The sequence below is a fragment of the Odontesthes bonariensis genome, chromosome 23 (genome assembly GCF_027942865.1).
Source record: "Odontesthes bonariensis isolate fOdoBon6 chromosome 23, fOdoBon6.hap1, whole genome shotgun sequence".
Lineage (NCBI taxonomy): Eukaryota > Metazoa > Chordata > Actinopteri > Atheriniformes > Atherinopsidae > Odontesthes > Odontesthes bonariensis.
In genome coordinates this window covers 2071610-2091432 of record NC_134528.1, presented here as the reverse complement: position 1 = coordinate 2091432, position 19823 = coordinate 2071610, and the positions used below count along the sequence as shown (strand labels likewise).

The following is a 19823-nucleotide window of genomic DNA, read 5'->3' as shown; positions in this document are numbered from 1 at the left end:
GTTCAACAGAGTAATACATTTGCATCACAAAATGGTTCTCCAGGAAAAAGTCAGACATCACAATCTCTTGGCCCTATTTTCTCTCCGTTCGTATCACTGCCTGCTGTGCAGACCGAAGTGCAGACAGAGCAGCAAACACCGTAACAGGCGCGGCGGCAGCAGGCAGTGATACGAAGGGAGAGAAAATAGGGCCAAGAGATTGTGAGCTCTGACTTTTTCCTGGAGAACCATTTTGTGTTGCAAATGTATTACTCTGTTGAACGCATATTGTTCTGAGAAGCAAAACGCTTTATTTTTTAAACCCCAGCCAACTAGCCGGACTACCTTCATCAACACCAAAACGAGGCTGGAACTCTGCTCACAGGACGCAGCAGGGGGGAAGAAGATGTTCAGAAATGATGCTGCTGATATGGGATGTCACACAGCTTCATGTCAGAAGAGGCGAACTATCCCTTTAAGCGTGACCGGCTGATCTGCAGGTATTTTATAAGGTTTTTATTAATCAATTGGTTTGTGTTCAGCTCTGAAATGAGTCACTGTGAAAGTGATTGTGCAGAGTTATTGTTCCACAAAGACACATGGACTCAAAGTGTGGAATACTTGCAGCTACATTCCGCTCTAATCTCACCCACCTCCACCCTCCCACCATTCCCTCCCTCCCCGTGACAAACGTCACACCCCTCCACCAATCGCCCCCTGTGTTTATCCTGCAGCTCGTATAAACCAGAGCAGCCTGAGAAGTTTCTCACTCCATCTGTTTGTCCAGACAATTAAGGCTCCGCAACCTTTGGACTGCCGCACTTCCAAACTCAGAGTCCAGCTCGTTCTCCTCTGGTCCCGCCATGCGTCTCCAGTTCGTCCTGTGCGTAACGGTCCTGCTCGCCTCCTCATTCCTGGAGACGGAGACGCGGATAGTCAAACGTCTGGCCATTGACTGCCCAGAGAAGTGCGACAAGTCGCAGTGCGCGCCGATCCCGGCCGACTGCCTGGCCGGCGACGTGCTGGACCACTGCAGCTGCTGCCCGGTGTGCGCGTCCGGGGAGGGCGAGCAGTGCGGCGGCCCCGGAGACCAGGAATGCGCCGAGGGGATGGAGTGCGTGGTGACCGACGGCGTGGAGGTTTCCGCCACCGTCAGGCGAAGAGGCAAGGCCGGCTCATGCGTGTGCACCAGCTCCGAGCCGGTCTGCGGCAGCGACGGCGTTTCCTACCGGAACATCTGCGAGCTGAAGCGCGTCAGCAGCCGCGCAATGAAGCTGCAGCAGCCGCCAGCCATCTTCATCCAGAGAGGGTCCTGCGGAAAGGGTGAGAGCTGCGTGCGTGCGTGTGCGCGTGTGTGAGGAAAAACGGAGAGATTTTTAACTCTAAGTCTGGAAGTTCAGCCCCACACCGGCGGCCTGAGGACAGATAAGAGGGAAATATTTCAGTAATGGGTGTGTTTGTGTGTCTGCCAGGATCTGAACTTGAATGACCTCTGCAGCACACTCACTGGACTTTATAGATGCTGAATTAAACCACAGATCCCGTTCATGATGTGTTTCTTTTAATCAAACACTTCTTCAGCTTCAGTGAACTAAGCACTTTCAACACTTTTCATGTGAAAAGTATTCAAATTGTTCAGTTTGATAACAGTTTAAAACTTTAAAATCTTAAATGTGCGGTAAAGCGTTTAAAAAGCATTTAAAAATGATCTGAAACGGGGAAAAGTGTAATGTTTTAAACTGTTACGTGCACATTTTAGTCTTTTATGTGTGAGGAAAGACACACTGGCCTGAATTTTTTCCCTATTTTAGGTAAAAAAATATTAAGTGTGCCTTAAAGTTGTGTCTCATGTGTGGGAAGCGTCACCTCAGGCACACTGCTCTGTAAGTCAGAGTTACATCTGGTGGTTGAAAGTACAAATTGCAAACAAATTAAAACACACGACATAAACCCAAACTACAGTGGCTTCTTAGACAGGGACGGGCTGTTCTTAATCCAGTGTTTGGTTTGTCCCCTCTGAGTTTCCATAGATATGGTGGTAGAAGATATGCCAGGAAGGCAACTAATGATGTCATTGTATCGAATTTTCCCTCTTATTAGAGGTGCCCTGGCGTGCTTTGGCATGTTTTCTGGCTTATCTGCAGTGTTGAAGTGTATTATCACACCAAACATCAGTCAAAGTTATAAAAAGAGGGTATTAGGGCATGTTTTAGTTTGTCTATGCAGAAGGAACTCATTTAACTGTGACCATTTAAAGGCGGAAGTTATTGTGAGCGACCCGCGTATAGTTCTGAGAGCGCAGTCATTTGTTTTCGCTTCGGAGGCGTCTTCAAGAAAATGTGCCGTTGGTCATGAGGGCAAGTTGAGCCTTTTCAGCTTCCCCAAAGACCCAGAAGTCTTGGGTCAGAGGATGTGGTTTGTTTTTCCTGCCAGCAACACAGTTTGGAAAAGGTTTGGGTTTGTTTGCTGCACTTCACAGACGACAGTGTTGTGAACAAGAAGCTGAAAGTCGAGGCCGTTCCAACACTAAAAGGGCACGAGTCCGAACACCAAACTGTGAGCGAAACAGTTTCAAATCTCTGTGTTGTGTTGGCATGACACATATGAATGGATTTTAGTTCCAACATCAACTAACGCGCTAACGAGGCTAACGGCACTTTGCATTAATACATTTACACCAGGGCTGGGTGAGTTAACTCGTTATTATCGCGTTAATTTGTTAATTATTTAACGCCGATTAAAAAAATAAAGGTTTTATTATTTATTTTATTATTGTAAAAGTCTGTTGCTCACAGGCTTTTATTCTGTAAAAAGTCTGTTGCTCACAGGCTTTTATTTTGTAAAAGTCTGCTGCTGTCTGCTGTGGAACAGGAAAAGAAAGTAATCGGCGGATCCACCAAACATGGAGAAGGGTACGGAACTTTTACTCGGCCATTTTCATTTTAAAGTTCTTCCAGACGGCGGAGTGGACAGAACCAAAGTCATCTGTAAACTCTGCCAAGTTGAATTGTCTTCTCAGCGTAGTAGTTCCAGTCTAAAATATCACTTAAAGGCAAAACACACAACTGATAGCAGCAAGTCATTCAAGGAAACAGACAGTGGAGCGAGGCTTCTACATAAAAACTACAGAAAGATGCTGATGTTAAAAGTGTGTTTGCACAACAAATGTTATGGCACTTTCATTCATATGGCAGCACATTTAAAATAAAACTAAATGCTAAAAGCTATACGCTACTTTTGGATTCTGCGTACAAATGAGATTAAACATTTTAATCGTTGCCCAGGCCTAATTTATACAGAAGACATCTGAACGCTCAGAAACACAGAGTTACTCACTTAGTCGTGCGTTTCTCTTTGATGTTCTGGATCCGGTTCTGGCTCCAACGTGTACAACTGGTCCTCATGTTGTCATTCTTGAAAGCATCGAGCGTTTCTCCAGGCGCTTGCATGTTTATTTGTTGTCGTAGCTTCCGAGCTGCAACTGTGGCAGCGCATGTTCAGGAGTCTCCATCACCCCCCCCCCCCCCCCCAGCAAACTTTGAGGAATTTGACCAATCAGAAGATGCTATAACTATAAGTAATAAACTGATTATTAATTACATTTTGATTAACTAATCATCAGTCATTTTACTCTAACATGTCATCAGATGAAGCTGGAGCTGCATTTCTCTTAAATACCACCAGATGTCACTCCAAGAAAACTGCTTACTTTGAGGTAAATGGGAAAAACTGTTTGACAGAGGACATCAAATACCACCAGTCTGATGTGGTGCACATTTTTAATACTGGATCAGAGAAACCTCCTCAGCTCTGTTTACTACAGATCCAGCCTGTACCGCCCCCTGCTGGCCACTCTGCAAAGCACGAGTTTATTCACCACAAACCGCACGATGGGAACAAAGCTGACGAGTATTTTCTAAGAATCAAAGTTCCCGTTTTACTTGCTAACCATGTTAGCATGTTTTAGCCTAAAATCTCTCCATTATTGCTTATCATACAGGTTCAGTCGGGATTTTTATTTGAGTGTCTGGGATGTGCAAAATTCAAAAGGATGAACTCGGACCTTCATCCGCAGACAAATTAGGTTTGTTCCTGTAGATGTCAAAACTTCTAAATGAAAACTTACCGCTCAGTTACTCGCCTGTTAACTTCTCATTTAACGAAGTAAAATAAGCAGATTGCCCAAATGTTGCATCATTTCTTTAATATGCATCAATAGGATTCACTGTCGTAACTTAACAGTATGTAAGAATTACTGACATCTTGTGGTCAAGTTGGAGATGGCGACCATCTCAAATGGCGCTCACCCACCATCCAACAACAGACTGTATCTCTATCTGTGGGCTGAATTCCTGCTCAAGGAGAAAGGAAGCAACTTTCCTCTGTGATTTCCATTTGGGTAAATCTGCACCTCTGTTTATCAGGGACCGAGCAGTGAAACTGCAAGGACCCTATTTTATCTGAAGGAGTTCTTTCTTCTTCTTATTCTTTACAAAAGCTGCTCGAAAACTCATGAAATTCTGCGAGCGCCACCTGCCAGTCGACGACATGAAAGAATCTAAACTTTATATTTTTGGGAGTCGCTCATTGACTCTGTAGCGCCCCCTACGATGCTTCAAAATGGTGCCCGCGTTGGGCTTAGTTTTGTGTGGGACGACAAAATTCGGTACACTCATTCATCATGCCCAGACGCACAAAAAAGTCTCTTGCCGCCATGGTCCCACGTACACAGGAAGGCGGCCATTTTGGATGGAAAGTGCGTTTTGGTGCAGTTTTTGACCGATTCCACGCCTTGCATAAGATCGAACTTGTCCAACAGATTTAATGCTACAGACTTTAAACTTGGCCAGGTTACTCTTAAGACATGGGGGGGGGGGGGGGAAATCATGGGGAAACTTTTTCAAAACTTAAAGGGCGTGGCCGTGGCGACGCCTCAAAGTTCGATGACTCGCCATCACTCGGCAAAAAAAATGAAGTCGCTTATAACTTCCACATACATTATCCAATCTGTCCCAAACTTCATACGGTGAATGCTGGACCCAGCCTGAACGCGCACATATTATCATAGTGACATCCACCCATAGCGCCACCTGCTGGTGATTGGAAACGTCTTTTTTTTTCCACACCTCGCATTTGATCAAACTCCTCCTACAGATTTAATGCAAACAGCTCCAAACTTGGCCAGGTTACTCTTAAGACACGGGGGGAAAAAGAAATTGAGAAACTTTTCCAAACTCTGAACGGTGTGGGCGTGGCCAGGCGGGGAAAATCATGTGATGGCGTTGGTGATTTGAAAGCCTTATCATCATCATAAAGTCATGAAACTTGGCACACACGTCCACCCTGACGACCTCGTACGTATGTAAAGGGTATCGGAGCAAAATGGCTCAGTGGCGCCCCCTAGAAATTTTCAAAAACCCCTCCTCATTGGGGTTATTATGTGCTCATACATACGCAGAGGGTATCGTGTGTGTGGGCAGAGCTGCGCGACTACGGCATCCAGCGCATGCCCCAATGTGCACACATCTCAGTCCCGCTCAAGGCTGCTTGCAGCTTAAATTCTGTTTATTCTTAATTACCGTCTCCTGTTGTTTAATCTTTGCCTGTTCTTGTGTTACGATCTACAAAAACTGATTCCTCATCGTTCTCCTTCGTCTTTGTCACTCTCTGAGCAGAACTCTTCTTCTTCGTGCCTTTCATGGTGGTAATAATCTCACACTAAGAAGCATAAAATGTCCTGTAGCGAAGCGATTAGATTCTAATTGAAACTTTGTGTTAAACAATATAACCAGTGTTACACAGTGCAGCTGAATGGGGTGGAATACAGGAGAGGCGGGTTACACCCTGGATGTGTTGCCAGTCGATGACGGGGCCACACAGAGACAAACAACACCGGGCCGGTGTAGAATCACCAGTTAACCCAACATGTCTGTGATGGGTGGGAGGAAGCCAGAGAATCTAGAGAGAAGCAACAAAAACATATAAAAGAAACAAAACTAGGAAGATAAAGAGTGATGAACGAGAAAATCAAAAGCAAGGAACGAATAGAACGGCGGCGTGGAAGAAAGCAAGGAAGGGAGTATACTGAAGACAGATTGTTTCTGAATAGAACAGGAAGCAGCAATTAGTAAGTAACAGTTAATACTGCCGCTTACAGCGACAGATGTTTATTTAAATGAAAATCTAAAGAGTTGGTAACATCACTGCTCTTCTTTAAAAACCCGAGGCTGACCTCATGACTCAGCTGTGTTTTTTTCACATTTCTGGCAACTTTTAAAGTAAATAAAGAGAATTTGTAGCTTGTTTGTGGAAAGATGTTTTCATATTTGGTAACTTTGGGTGAATATCGGACGTGTGCCACGTTATTTCTGCTCCTCCTCTCTCCGTCTCTGGCATCTCTCCATCTTCTGAGCGGCTCCTCTCACTGCAGCGACCTCTGAACGGGTTGTTTTCCACCTCCAGACTCTCTCACACACGTTAAATTATCTCAACAGAGTTATCGTGTGCTGACGTTAGGCCAGGTGGTCCTGAGTGCCGGCTCTGTGCTGCAGACATACAGAGCTGCCCTGTGAAACTGAGAGAGGCGGATTCATGGCAGAATATTAAGACTCATCCAGCACGGCCTCAGCTGTAAACACCAAACTGCTGAGGCGGCTGGATTCAGAGTTGACTGAGGTCAGAGCCGTTTTCCACTATCTCCTCCTTTTGAGGATCCAAAGCATCCTTTTCCTTCGCCCCTCCCATCTTTGATCTCAGAGTAATTCCTCTTCTTCTTCTGCTCCTTTCTTTATTTTCTCTTATATCCCTTTGACTCCTTTATCACCCTAATCTAAACAACTTCTTTCAGGTTGAGGGCAGAAATCAGAGGACAGTGTGGTGATTCATCTCTTGGAACTGATTGATCTTTTGTATAACTCCTGAACAGACGCAGATGTAGGTCGCAGACTTATTTAACCCAGATCTGAAGATCGAAATGATTCATTCTGTCTTATATTTTGCTGCTTCCTGTGCAGACTCGCTGGCTCTCTGTCAGGTTGACAGGCCTGGGTCCAGTGTTGCACAGTGACTCAGCTCTTTCAGGAGCTGGAGGACTTTTTTTTGTCCCTGAACTGTGTTATCATGGCGGACGCCTGTCAGCAGAAGCTGCTTTTAAAAGTCAGCGACACCTGAGCTGTGAGAATTAAAGCCTACCTGTTTTACGTGCACTTTTTATCCACCGCCTCAGTGCTGCAGTGACTTTACTCGACCTTCATGCTGTAACCGACACGGGGCAGCCGGGTTGTTTTTGTGCGTCTGACTGAGTCCTTTCAGTTCACTTCAAAGCTGCAGACACCCAGCAGGCAGACACCCGGCCTGCAGACACCCGGCAGGCAGACACCCAGCCTGCAGACACCCGGCAGGCAGACACCCGGCAGGCAGACACCCGGCAGGCAGACACCCAGCAGGAAGACACCCGGCCTGCAGACACCCGGCCTGCAGACACCCGGCCTGCAGACACCCAGCAGGCAGACACCCGGCAGGCAGACACCCGGCCTGCAGACACCCGGCCTGCAGACACCCGGCCTGCAGACACGCAGCAGGCAGACACCCGGCCTGCAGACACGCAGCAGGCAGACACCCGGCAGGCAGACACCCGGCCTGCAGACACGCAGCAGGCAGACACCCGGCCTGCAGACACGCAGCAGGCAGACACCCGGCCTGCAGACACCCGGCAGGCAGACACCCGGCCTGCAGACGCCCGGCCTGCAGACGCCCGGCAGGCAGACGCCCGGCCTGCAGACGCCCGGCCTGCAGACGCCCGGCAGGCAGACACCCTGCCGGCAGACACCCGGCCTGCAGACACCCGGCCTGCAGACACCCGGCAGGCAGACGCCCGGCCGGCAGACGCCCGGCCGGCAGACACCCGGCAGGCAGACACCCGGCCTGCAGACACCCGGCAGGCAGACACCCGGCCTGCAGACACCCGGCCTGCAGACACCCGGCAGGCAGACACCCGGCCTGCAGACACCCGGCCTGCAGACACCCGGCAGGCAGACACCCGGCAGGCAGACACCCGGCAGGCAGACACCCGGCCTGCAGACACCCAGCAGGCAGACACCCGGCCTGCAGACACCCAGCAGGCAGACACCCGGCCTGCAGACACCCAGCAGGCAGACACCCGGCCGGTAGACACCCAGCAGGCAGACACCCGGCTTGCAGATACCCGGCCTGCAGACACCCAGCAGGCAGACACCCAGCAGGCAGACACCCGGCTTGCAGACACCCAGCAGGCAGACACCCGGCCGGTAGACACCCAGCAGGCAGACACCCGGCTTGCAGATACCCGGCCTGCAGACACCCAGCAGGCAGACACCCAGCAGGCAGACACCCGGCCTGCAGACACCCGGCCTGCAGACACCCAGCAGGCAGACACCCGGCCTGCAGACACCCAGCAGGCAGACACCCAGCAGGCAGACACCCGGCCGGCAGACACCCGGCCGGCAGACACCCAGCAGGCAGACACCCGGCAGGCAGACACCCGGCCTGCAGACACCCAGCAGGCAGACACCCGGCAGGCAGACACCCGGCAGGCAGACACCCGGCCTGCAGACACCCGGCCTGCAGACACCCGGCCTGCAGACACCCGGCCTGCAGACACCCGGCCTGCAGACTGAGCAAGCTGCTCAGTCTGAAACTCTTCGGTGTCGGCGCAGAGTTTGATTGGCTGCCACGGGCAAACGGAAGCAAAATGAAAAAATCCACATGATAACTTTTGTGCAGCTTGGTCTGAAAATTCAATGTGCCAAATCCCGTGGATATCGGACAATCTCTGTGGCCTGAAATGCTTTTTGAAGGTTTTTGATAAAATTCAAAATGGCGGAAAATCCAATATGGCCCAAATGACGTCATGAGTTGTGTTGGCCTCGTCTGCATCCATTGATTCCAACGGTACCTCGTTTGTGAAATTTGGATCAAGGGGTCCAAAGATATGAGCAAAAATGCATTTTTGCTACATATAGCGCCACCTATAGGCCGAACGTCACCAAACTTCTTGGGCCTTTAAAAGATGTAGACAAGAGTCTGCGTTAGAAGTTTGATGTCATAACATCAAACGTTTGCCAAGATATGGCCTCACTTCCTGTTTGGTCGCCATTGAGTTTGATTGGCTTTTATGGAACAACAGAAGCCTAATTAAAAATCCACACGATACTTTTTATGCAGCTTGGTCTGAAGAGTCTATGTGCCAAGTCTCGTAAAAATTGGACAATCTCTGTGACCCCAAATGCTTTTTTAAGGTTTTTGGTCAAATTCAAAATGGCGAAAAATCTAATTAGACGGAAATTGACGTCATAGGACTCGTCATGATCCAAGGATTCAAACGATGCCTCATTTGTGAAATTTGGACCAAGTAGTCCAAAGTAATGCAGCTGGATGCACTTTGAACTTTGACGTGTTGGTGGCGCTAGAGAGTACACTGTTGGGGCATGAACATTCTTGAGGTTTACTTTGGCACCGTGCTGAATACGTGTGCTGAAAGGTTTTTACCGTAGCGTTCACGGGGCTGCCATAGACTTCACTCGGCGTGGCGTGGCGTGGCGTGGCGCGGCGCGGCGCGGCGCGGCGTGGCGTGGCGCGGCGTGGCGTGGCGTGGCGTGGCGTGGCGGATGAATGGTGAAGGTGCAAGGATCTCACCCTGACTGAGAAAACAGGGAGCCTTAAGTACTGTGGGGAGTGGGGACTGATGAGTGAATGAGTGCAGCTGAACTGAACTTACAGGTGAAGTGAATGAACTAATGACCTGAACATGGTGACTGAGGAAAGAGAAACTGAGGGGAAAACAACGGCAAAACTCAAACTAAACATGAGCTGGAAAACTAAAGACTAAACACCAAAGCATGAGAAACTAAAACATGATAAAACACAAAACTAAGAACTAAAAACATGGCGCCAAACCCCACGTTGGTGACACTTTAAGCCTCGTTAAGGGAACATTCATAAGAAACGCTCTCTGATATCACTGCATCCAACAGATTCAACTCAAATCCACCAGCTGTGACACAGCAGCTCCGTTTTTCAAAATAAAACTCAGTGGAAGTTTGTGCAGGTACAGAAAACACACAGCTGGTCGTTCATTGGGTTGCATCTCAGGTCAGCTGCAGCTCGAATGTGCAGCACAAGCCTCGTTTTTAATAGATTTAATTGGATTCATTCGCAGCTACAGTCTTTATTAAATTATGTTAAATTATTTGGTTTGATCCCACCTGAATGAGTAAATGTGGCTTTGATTAATAGCTCCTCTGTGGGAGCACAGATGGTGTGAGATGCCTGATAACCGGTCCCAGGAGAACCAGCTGAGCTGGGTGAAAACAGAAAGCTGTGGCAGATGTATCGCCACCTCTGGAGTCAAATCCAAAGAGGGTTATGTGAGGTGATAGCGACGGTTGTTTAGTTTTCTCAGAAACGTCTCTTTGTATCGTCTGAGGATCTGAGTCATTTCCTGTTTTATAAGCATCACTGCGAGCCGCAGACAGGCTGCAGCTGCTCGCACATACTTTATATACTGGGCTCCACATCTGGACCTGGTTCAGCACCGCGGCCATTTAAAATCCACTGTTCCCGACTTTCTCCCGCCACTGCGGTCTGCGAACATCGATTATCTGAGCCTGAGCAGCAGATGAGTGGCAGCTTTCTGTGTGTGACGCCATGTTTTTCTCCCTTCAGGCCAACAGAACCCCGACAGCCTTCGCTACAAGTACAACTTCATCGCTGATGTGGTGGAGAAGATTGCACCCGCCGTCGTTCACATTGAACTGTTCCGCAAGTAAGAAAAGCTACCCACACACCTCCCAAAGAAAAGGAACGGCAGCGGGATTCTAGAAGTTAAAGGGATAGTTCGCCTTTTTTGACATGAAGCTGTATGACATTAGCCTGGGAATTCCCATGCTGCTTTGCGTGCGATTTCATTCTCACTGCAAAGGCAGCCTGGAAACCACCGCCCTTATTTTTGCCTGAGTTAGGGAACCAATCACAGAACGGGGGGGGGGGGGGGGGGGGGGGCAGCAAGATGATGACGACGTCTATGGCTACACCGAAGCTTGTAGAGTGTTAATCCAACATGGCAGCGGACACAACGTTACCGTTCGATGCAGCCTTAGAAAGTGTTTTAGCTTAGAGCTCAAGTTTACTTTTATTTTACGTTTTTTACTTCTTCTTCCTCGTCAAATTTCTGTCGTCATCTGGTATAAGTGATACAATTGGCTATGAATCGCGTGCAAAGCATCATGGGAAGAACCAGACGCCATTTGATAGACATTCGTAGCGCCCAATAAACGGCTCTAGGCATTCGTAAACCACGCCTCAAATACGAGAAAATGCACACCTAGTTCCCAGACCACCATCTCATCCAGATGTGGACGCGTCAGCCAGGCTAGTATAACATCCCATATCAGCAACATCATTTCTGAACATCTTCTTACCCCCTGCTGCGTCCTGTGAGCAGAGTTCCAGCCTCGTTTTGGTGTTGATGAAGGTAGTCCGGCTAGTTGGCTGGGGTTGAAAAAATAAAGCGTCTTGCTTCTCGGAACAATATGCGTTCAACAGCGTTCCATAAGTTGTTTGCCAACCGCCATAAAATAAACCCGAAAAAGAGAGAGAGAAAGATGGAGAACGCAGAGCCAGATGAAGCTACGTCCCTCTACATTTGCTCTGTGATGAGCTGCTTGTTGCACAAACTCGATGCCCAACGGAGCATTCTCCATCGCGTTGTTTGTTTCTTTCTGACGGCGACAACAACAGGAATATCGTCTGCTTTGACTTCCGGGTCACGACCCCGGGAAAACATCTGGAGCATGCGCAGAACGCAAAGTCTGATTCACCACGTGCTTCAGCGTCTACAAGCAGGTTTAGAGTGACTTTAACCCAGTTATCTCGGGGTCTGAATCCCATCCGATCCAGTTCTTAGTCAGATTAAGGTGTCTACATGCACTTAATAACTCAGTCTGATTGTGATTTAGCCAATAATCCGATCCTTTCAGGGCCATGTAACTGCTGTTCAGTGAATCCCCAAAAACTTTAAAGTTTAAAGTTGGTGACGTAGATGAATGCTGCCCCCATGTTGTTGTTGTTTTAGCTTTACAGTTTCTCTCTCTCTCTCTGCTCAGGATGATATTTTCTAAGCGGGAAGTGGCGGTCGCCAGCGGCTCCGGCTTTATCGTGTCCGAGGACGGACTCATCGTTACCAACGCCCACGTGGTGGCCAATAAGCACCGAGTGAAGGTGAGAAAAGTTCCGGAAACAGGGACACGACATCTTCATTTCTTAGTTTTTTTTAAAATCTTTGTATTTATTACATAAAGATAAAGAATGTCACATCTGGGCCGATGCCAGCTTGTGTAAAAATGTGCTGTAATCGCGTAAGAAAACCCTCCGTAATTACAGCGTTCGGTTGGAACAAGTGCACAAAACAAGAAACAGGAAGTAGCTCCAGTATTTGCTGCTAACACATCAGCTAACACAGTTCGTACTGTGTCAGCGTGTCGGTTACAGATCAAGAGGTTTGTTTTTCTGCGTCCCGCAGGTGGAGCTGAAGAGTGGAGCCACATATGATGCTAAGATCAAAGACATTGACGAGAAGGCCGACATCGCTCTGATCAAGATCGATACGCCGGTGAGCAGAGGGAGGGTTGAAGGGATGAGAGAGTTCCTGTTGTCTTTAGTTCACTTCCTCTTCTTCTTCACTTGAGATGGTTGTTATAATATCTGAAACCTCCGAGCTCAGCACAAAACTGCTGGAACGTGGCATCATCTGGAGATTTTTCTTGAGAAGATCTTTTTAGATTGGGTTACTCATGGGGCATGTTGAGGTGAAAACACACATCCAAAAATTCACGATTTCTCTGAATGTTAAATAGAAGGAAAGTAAGTCATGTGATGTGTCTGATAAAATGTCTCCAGAGAGGGTTCCACCTGTAACATTCTTCTCACAGATCATCTCTGACTCTGAGAACTCCAGCGTTCGATTCCCTTCGTCTGTTTAAGAGCTTAACAGATGCTAATAGTTATCATTTTCACAGCCGTAATTGTTTCCCTGTTTTTAAAGTGTCTCTACGGAAACTTCTTCTTCTCCTTCTTTGTGTTTCCTTCATCTTCACCTTCAAGATGCTCTCCAGCTGTGAGGTGCGATGTAGGCGGAGCTTGTGCCGGTACATTAGGAAGATGCATCTGATTCATTTCTAGGGCTGGGCGAGTTAACTCGTTATTATCGCGTTAACTCTTTAAATATTTAACGCCGATAAATATTTTATCGCGCGTTAACGCAGTACTTTTTTTATTTTTATTTATTTATTTATTTTTAATTTTTTAAATTTTTTAAAAAATTTTTATTTTATTATTGTAAAAGTCTGTTGCTCACAGGCTCTTATTTTGTAAAAGTCTGTTGCTCACAGGCTTTTATTTTGTAAAAGTCTGTTGCTCACAGGCTTTTATTTTGTAAAAGTCTGCTGCTCACAGGCTTTTATTTTGTAAAAGTCTGTTGCTCACAGGCTTTTATTTTGTAAAAGTCTGTTGCTCACAGGCTTTTATTTTGTAAAAGTCTGTTGCTGTCTGCTGTGGAACAGGAAAAGAAAGTAATCGGCGGATCCACCAAACATGGAGAAGGGTACGGAACTTTTACTCGGCCATTTTCATTTTAAAGTTCTTCCAGACGGCGGAGTCGACAGAACCAAAGTCATCTGTAAACTCTGCCAAGTTGAATTGTCTTCTCAGCGTAGTAGTTCCAGTCTAAAATATCACTTAAAGGCAAAACACACAACTGATAGCAGCAAGTCATTCAAGGAAACAGACAGTGGAGCGAGGCTTCTACATAAAAACTACAGAAAGATGCTGATGTTAAAAGTGTGTTTGCACAACAAATGTTATGGCACTTTCATTCATATGGCAGCACATTTAAAATAAAGCTAAATGCTAAAGGCTATACGCTACTTTTGGATTCATTTTTGGATTCTGCGTACAAATGAGATTAATCATGATAAATCAGGGAAATCATGTGATTAATTAGATTAAACATGTTAATCGTAGCCCAGCCCTATCCATTTCCTTCTCTTTGGTCTGTAAACGGTCTGATTCGGCTGCTGGATGCAACTCTTTTTCCACCTGTAACATCCTTCTTCTCACAGACAGATTCTCACTCTCTGTCTTTCATGTTGCTCCTGAATACAGCTACACAGCTGAATTCAGGTCATTTCCCCCCTTTTTTTTTCTTGCTGACGGGGAAGTCTGGTTTGAATTTTCAGCTCATTGGGATTTTTGAGGTGAGGAGCCTCAGAAAAACAATGACATGACTCATGAAAGTGTGTATCTGTGCAGCAGGTCAGCATTTCATGCGAGTTTAAATTTGGTTTTCATTTCCTCGCAGTTTTTTTTCTCGGTCCGGGGATGACTGGGTGCAGCCGAGGATGTGAGCTTTCCAAAACACTTATGTAGGAGGGAAACATTTTTCAGAATAAGTCAGTGGGTGCGTCTCGTTTTGGTCCAGACGCTGGATAGTCGGCGCTGTTATGTCCTGTCCACGGTCAAAAATGGGAATGTTTTCATTGGTGACAGGACAAATTTCCCAAATATTTCAACCCTCTAAGAGTTTCAAATCTGATTTGTGGAGTTTTATATTAAATATTTGACTGAGTTCAGCCTTATCTAAGCCCTTTCTCCACTTTTAGTCCTTTGCAGAAGGGTAAACAGCCATTGGACTCAAGCTGTGAGTTCATCATGAAACTCTGATTTTTTTAGTGTTTTTCATGGTCACTTAAAATGATCAAATGTGGACTTTTCTTAAAAGCCTTAACTTATAAATATATATACATGGTTGTGTCCTGGAGACAGTAAGATATAAAATAATGTTTGAACATGAATTAAAATCTAGGGAGATTTGGAGAATTTATATTTAAGACATTAAAGTCAGTTTTGAGGGTTATCGGAGGATGTTTCTCTGTAACATCTGAGAGAACAACACAAGCATCCCTTTTGTTTGAGTCTCCAGCATCTTCGAAAGGAAACTCTACACATCAGATTCTCCCCCAGAGATTTCCTCGTCTTAAAAAAATCTAGATTAGCCCCGAAACTCAAAGCTGTTGGACTGTAACTGCTGCTTTAAATGTGGCGCAGAGTTCTGGATCTAAAGATTAGTTTTTGTCAGAGATGGGACCAAGTCACACATGTGCAAGTCTTTTGGACTCAAGTCGACTCGACTTGAGACTTGAAAGCTAAGACTTGGGACTTACTTGAGACCTGAAAGCTAAGACTTGGGACTTACTTGAGACTTGAAAGCTAAGACTTGGGACTTGCACACGTGTGACTTGGTCCCATCTCTGGCAGGATGTGAGCTGATGTTTTCCTCTGCATGTTCGGGCGGCTCGCCGGGTGGAGCTGGAGCTTCGGGGCATTCATTTGTATGAAGATTAGCTGCTCAGGATCTGTGGTTTATCATTAACAGGCACTTATTATTTTCAGCCCTCCACACCCAGAACGCACACAAACACACACAAACACACACCATATATAAGCAGGGTGCTGCTGCCAGTAGTGGGGCCAGATTTACTGAACTTGTGGTGGCAAATCAAACAGCTCCGATGGGACAGTCGAGTTCTGCAGAACAGTTTCAGGCGCAGAAAGTTTATTTTACAGCAGAAAAAAGTCACAAATAAACAGAGCTCGTAGCTTCCAACGCTACAGACACAGCTTATCTACTGTTTCAGCACAGGACAAAGAGGCATTGATCACAGTTACCTGTTCGAGTAATCTATTTAAAATCACTCTTTCAATCACATCCAAAGACAGTTTATTGGTTATAACTGTCATATTGTAAATATATGTTGAACAGAACCAGGCAGAAAGAACTTATCACAAACACTTTTTACCCCCAAACAGGATGCAAACTCTGGTAAATCAGGGTGAGACTCGTGTTTAAATTCTTTTTTTAGATCTTTCCAATATGTTCAACACGAGGGATAAAGTGCTAATTACAGTCTTCTACACTTTAGAAGTAGCCCAGATCTCTCTGATCCTCGTATCCTTGTGAAATGGTCTCCCTGATAAGTGTGAGCACATTGCAGGTCTGTGTGTAATTTGCAGAGGTAAAGAGTTGGTTGCAGGCGAAGCAGTCGGACGTGTGGCTGCACGTTCAGGACAAACAAGCTTCTGCTGCGTAGCTATCAGAGCTTTTATGAGCTCAGAGGCTTTTTGTTTTGGGTCCTGCACGCTGCCTCATCTTCAGCGTATTTTCCAGGGTCGAAGCTCCTCTTTGTTGCTTTGGATGAAAGATTGTGATCTACTCATAACTCTTGTGATCCTCAGATTATACACTGGAAAAAATCAAAGTCTTACCAAATATATTTGTCTCATTTCTAGTTAAAATATCTCATTACACTTAATATAAGACACAACTGCCTAACAAGTACCATTTCAGCCAGATATAGGGACTTGTTTTAATACAATACATCTGGAATATCTTGTTAAATGAAAAAGTGAGTCGGATTTCATATGAAACAAGCTTTCTTTTTCATTTGAAGAGGTTTTTAAGCTAATTTCAAGATCACTTTTATCTCAAAAGTCCTAAATATCACATTTTATTTCAAGAAATCTTGACAAGCCGATTTTCACTAGTTCCATTGGCAGATGTTTTTGCTTATTTCAAGCAAAACGTCTTTTATTTGTTGTTTTTTTACTTCTTTTTGGAGGGGCATTTTTTCCAGTGTAGAACTCGAGCTCATGTTAAGTACGAGCCTTTGACAAGTTGGATAACATGTGGTGTGTTAAGCCTTTTTCAGGCCAGCGCAGTCCGCTGAGTTTAAACTACCTCATTATATGTCATTTCGAGACTCTTGATGCATCCACAAACAGGACTGGATGGACGTTGTTTCCCAGACTGCTCCACTCACCTTGCACCTGAACAAAGGTCTCATTAATCAGTGAAAGTGGCTGAAAGCAGTTTGGGTTCTGCAGGCCTGAACCAAAGAGCTGCAGAACAGCAGAAGAAGTTCCACGAGGGAGACAATGTCGCGACCTGAGCCATAGTTTAGATGGACCCAACTGCACGACTCAGAAGGCGAGGTAATCCAAAAAGGTATTTATTTTCCAAAAAACCAAAGACGCTCTCCAAAAAGATGGCGATAATAATTCAAACTAGAATGCACTCACACTTGACATAAACGAACTGACAACCAGACAAAGGGAGACAGAGGCTGTGTTCGAAACTGCATACTTCTCCTACTACTCATACTAACTTTCTGAGTTAGTATGCGAGTTTGAGTAAGCAGAAGTTCCCGGATGCATACTAGATTCTCCTAAATGTTGGGTATGCATCATGAGGTCACTACTCATACTCAAACTACCCAAGATGCAACGTAACGTGACGTCGCCGATCGTCATTTCCTGTCAAAACGGCAGTTTCAAGCTAGCTACAACGAGGGTAGGTTCACTTCCTGTTTTCAAAACAAAAGCACCAATTGTATGGTAATGGCTTTCCCTATGATAAAAGGCAACGGGTATTTTATTTTGGTGAAAATAACAGGAAGTGCGTTGCTCACTGCGGCTAGCTTTAGTAGCGCCGAGTTCGTGGGAACAAAATTGTAAACAGCCGGTATTTTGTCAGGTTTTCAACACGTTGGGGATCTAAACGACTACTTTCTCGCCTGGAAATGTTTCAAATGTTGCTAAAGTTTAGAGTTTAGAGCTTAAGGGAAATCAGCTTCAGGCCGGCTGATTTCGGCTCGGGCAGGAGCGAAGTGCATTGTGGGTAAACGCTCTGCATACTGTCTGATCGATGAGTATGTAGAATGTAGTTTCGAACACAGCCTTCCATTTGAACATGAGGTAAGGGGACACAGGTGGAACCAATCAGGGGCGTTGTTAACAATCACAATGAGGGAAAGCACACAAAGGGAGGAAGTCAGGATCTGAAAATGTGAGTACAAAATAAAACAGGAAGTGCATGACAGGAGTGGACATGAGTGACTTGACTAAACTAAAACATACAGGACCCACACATGAAACAAAACAAGACATGACATAACATAAACATGATTAACAAATTTGACGAGACATAACAGACGAAGCCCGAAATATGTATTTGAATTGTGTATTTGGGTGCGTTTGAGTCTCTGCATGCGACTGCTGAAGCATTCATCCTGGAGCATGTGCAAACAGGAGCTTCTGGGTGTGTTTTGAATCAGAGCCTTGTGGCAATGTTCCACCTCAATCCATCTCTGATTGTGTTCTGTGGCACTTGTCCACCATCAGGTTGTGGAAACTTCTCTGAGTTGATCCAGGCTTCAACACACTGGAAAAAATGCCCCTCCAAAAATAAGTAAAAAAACAACAAATAAAAGAGGTTTTTGCTTGAAATAAGCAAAAAAAATCTGCCAATGGAACTAGTGAAAATCAGCTTGTCAAGATTTCTTGAAATAAGATGTGATATTTGGGACTTTTGAGTTAAAAGTGATCTTGAAATTAGCTTAAAAACCTCTTCAAATGAAAAAAAAAGCTTGTTTCATATGATATGTGACTCAAAACAATTTGTTTTCAAGACTTTTTCATATAACAAGATATTCCAGATGTATTGTATTAAAACAAGTCCCTATATCTGGCTGAAATGGTGCTTGTTAGGCAGTTGTGTCTGATATTAAGTGTAATGAGATATTTGGACAAGAAATTAGACAAATATACTTGGTAAGACTTCGATTTTCACTAGTTCCATTGGCAGATTTTTTTGCTTATTTCAAGCAAAAACGTCTTTTATTTGTTGTTTTTTTTACTTATTTTTGGAGGGGCATTTTTCCCAGGGAAGCAGTTTGGTGTTGTTGATGACTCCATCCCTGAGTTCCCTTGTGTTGTTTTTTTAATTTCCAAGCTTCATCCTGGAAGTGAGTTCCTCAGTGAGTTGGCAGATGTGCGCTCTGTTTGTTCAACCAAAGGGGGCAGAAGCCTGCTGGGCTCCATGTGGAAGACAGAGTGAAAGAAAAGGAAGGAAAGAGAACAGTTCGGTTCCTCTGATACAGACGCATCAGATCTGTTGGACCGGTGATGTGAACTCTGATTCTCAGATGCTGAACACTCTGTCTGTGGAGGAAGGAGCACAACAAACGCGTCTTTCTGACTCCCAGAATAACACGTGTGCATTTACTGTGAGGGTTTGCTCGTATGAGGCGGTATAAAGTAGCGTCAGAGGCGGCGGGAGCTGTCGAGGCACGACTCGAACGCACTTTCTACCCGGAGACTCGTCTGTTTGTGAGTCATTGTTGTTGCTGTTGAGTTTCAGCAAAGGTCTGGATTAAGTTGGGTTGAGCTTTTCATGTCCAGCAGAAGATGGAAAAAGGTCCTTTTTTGATTTTCACTAAATTTGGTTTAAATTGAAGCCATACATGAAGTGCGACCGGGCTGCCATGGAGTCACATGATTTATTTATGCTTTACGCTTTTTTTTTTCAGTCCCATTGAAGACGATGAGGACACATACAAGTTATAAAGAAGCATGACAGAAGTTTTACTTCTTTAGATGATGCAAAAATAATCATTTTCACCCTGAAAACCAGTGAAAGGGTTCAGTGGTGAGTTAACAAACCCTCCAAAACACCTTTTAATGGATTTGTTTTTAACCTTTGTGCGGTCTTAACATTGTGTTTACTCCCCTTTGTCCTACGGGTAAAAAATGAGCCGTCCTACCAAAGCCCCAAAATAAAGCAAAATAAAATAAAATTTATTTATATAGCACATTTCATGTACAAACAATTCAAAGTGCTTCACATAAAATAAAAGTATTGCAGCAGGGAGTGGAAGAATTAAAAATACATAAAAGAATATAAAGATAAACAAATA

General features: G+C 45.4%; 1 protein-coding gene across 1 annotated transcript in view; it reads left to right on the top strand.

Annotated features, from left to right (window-relative positions):
* Positions 1-723: 723 nt before the first annotated feature.
* The window catches only part of htra1b (HtrA serine peptidase 1b), a 45675-nt gene continuing 26575 nt past the window's right edge, over positions 724-19823 (top strand). The window contains exons 1-4 of the mRNA XM_075457536.1: positions 724-1302; positions 10681-10780; positions 12120-12234; positions 12536-12625. Of these exons, the coding sequence (XP_075313651.1) occupies positions 843-1302; positions 10681-10780; positions 12120-12234; positions 12536-12625 (765 nt within the window). The 5' untranslated portion in view covers positions 724-842. The remainder of the gene's footprint in view (positions 1303-10680; positions 10781-12119; positions 12235-12535; positions 12626-19823) is intronic.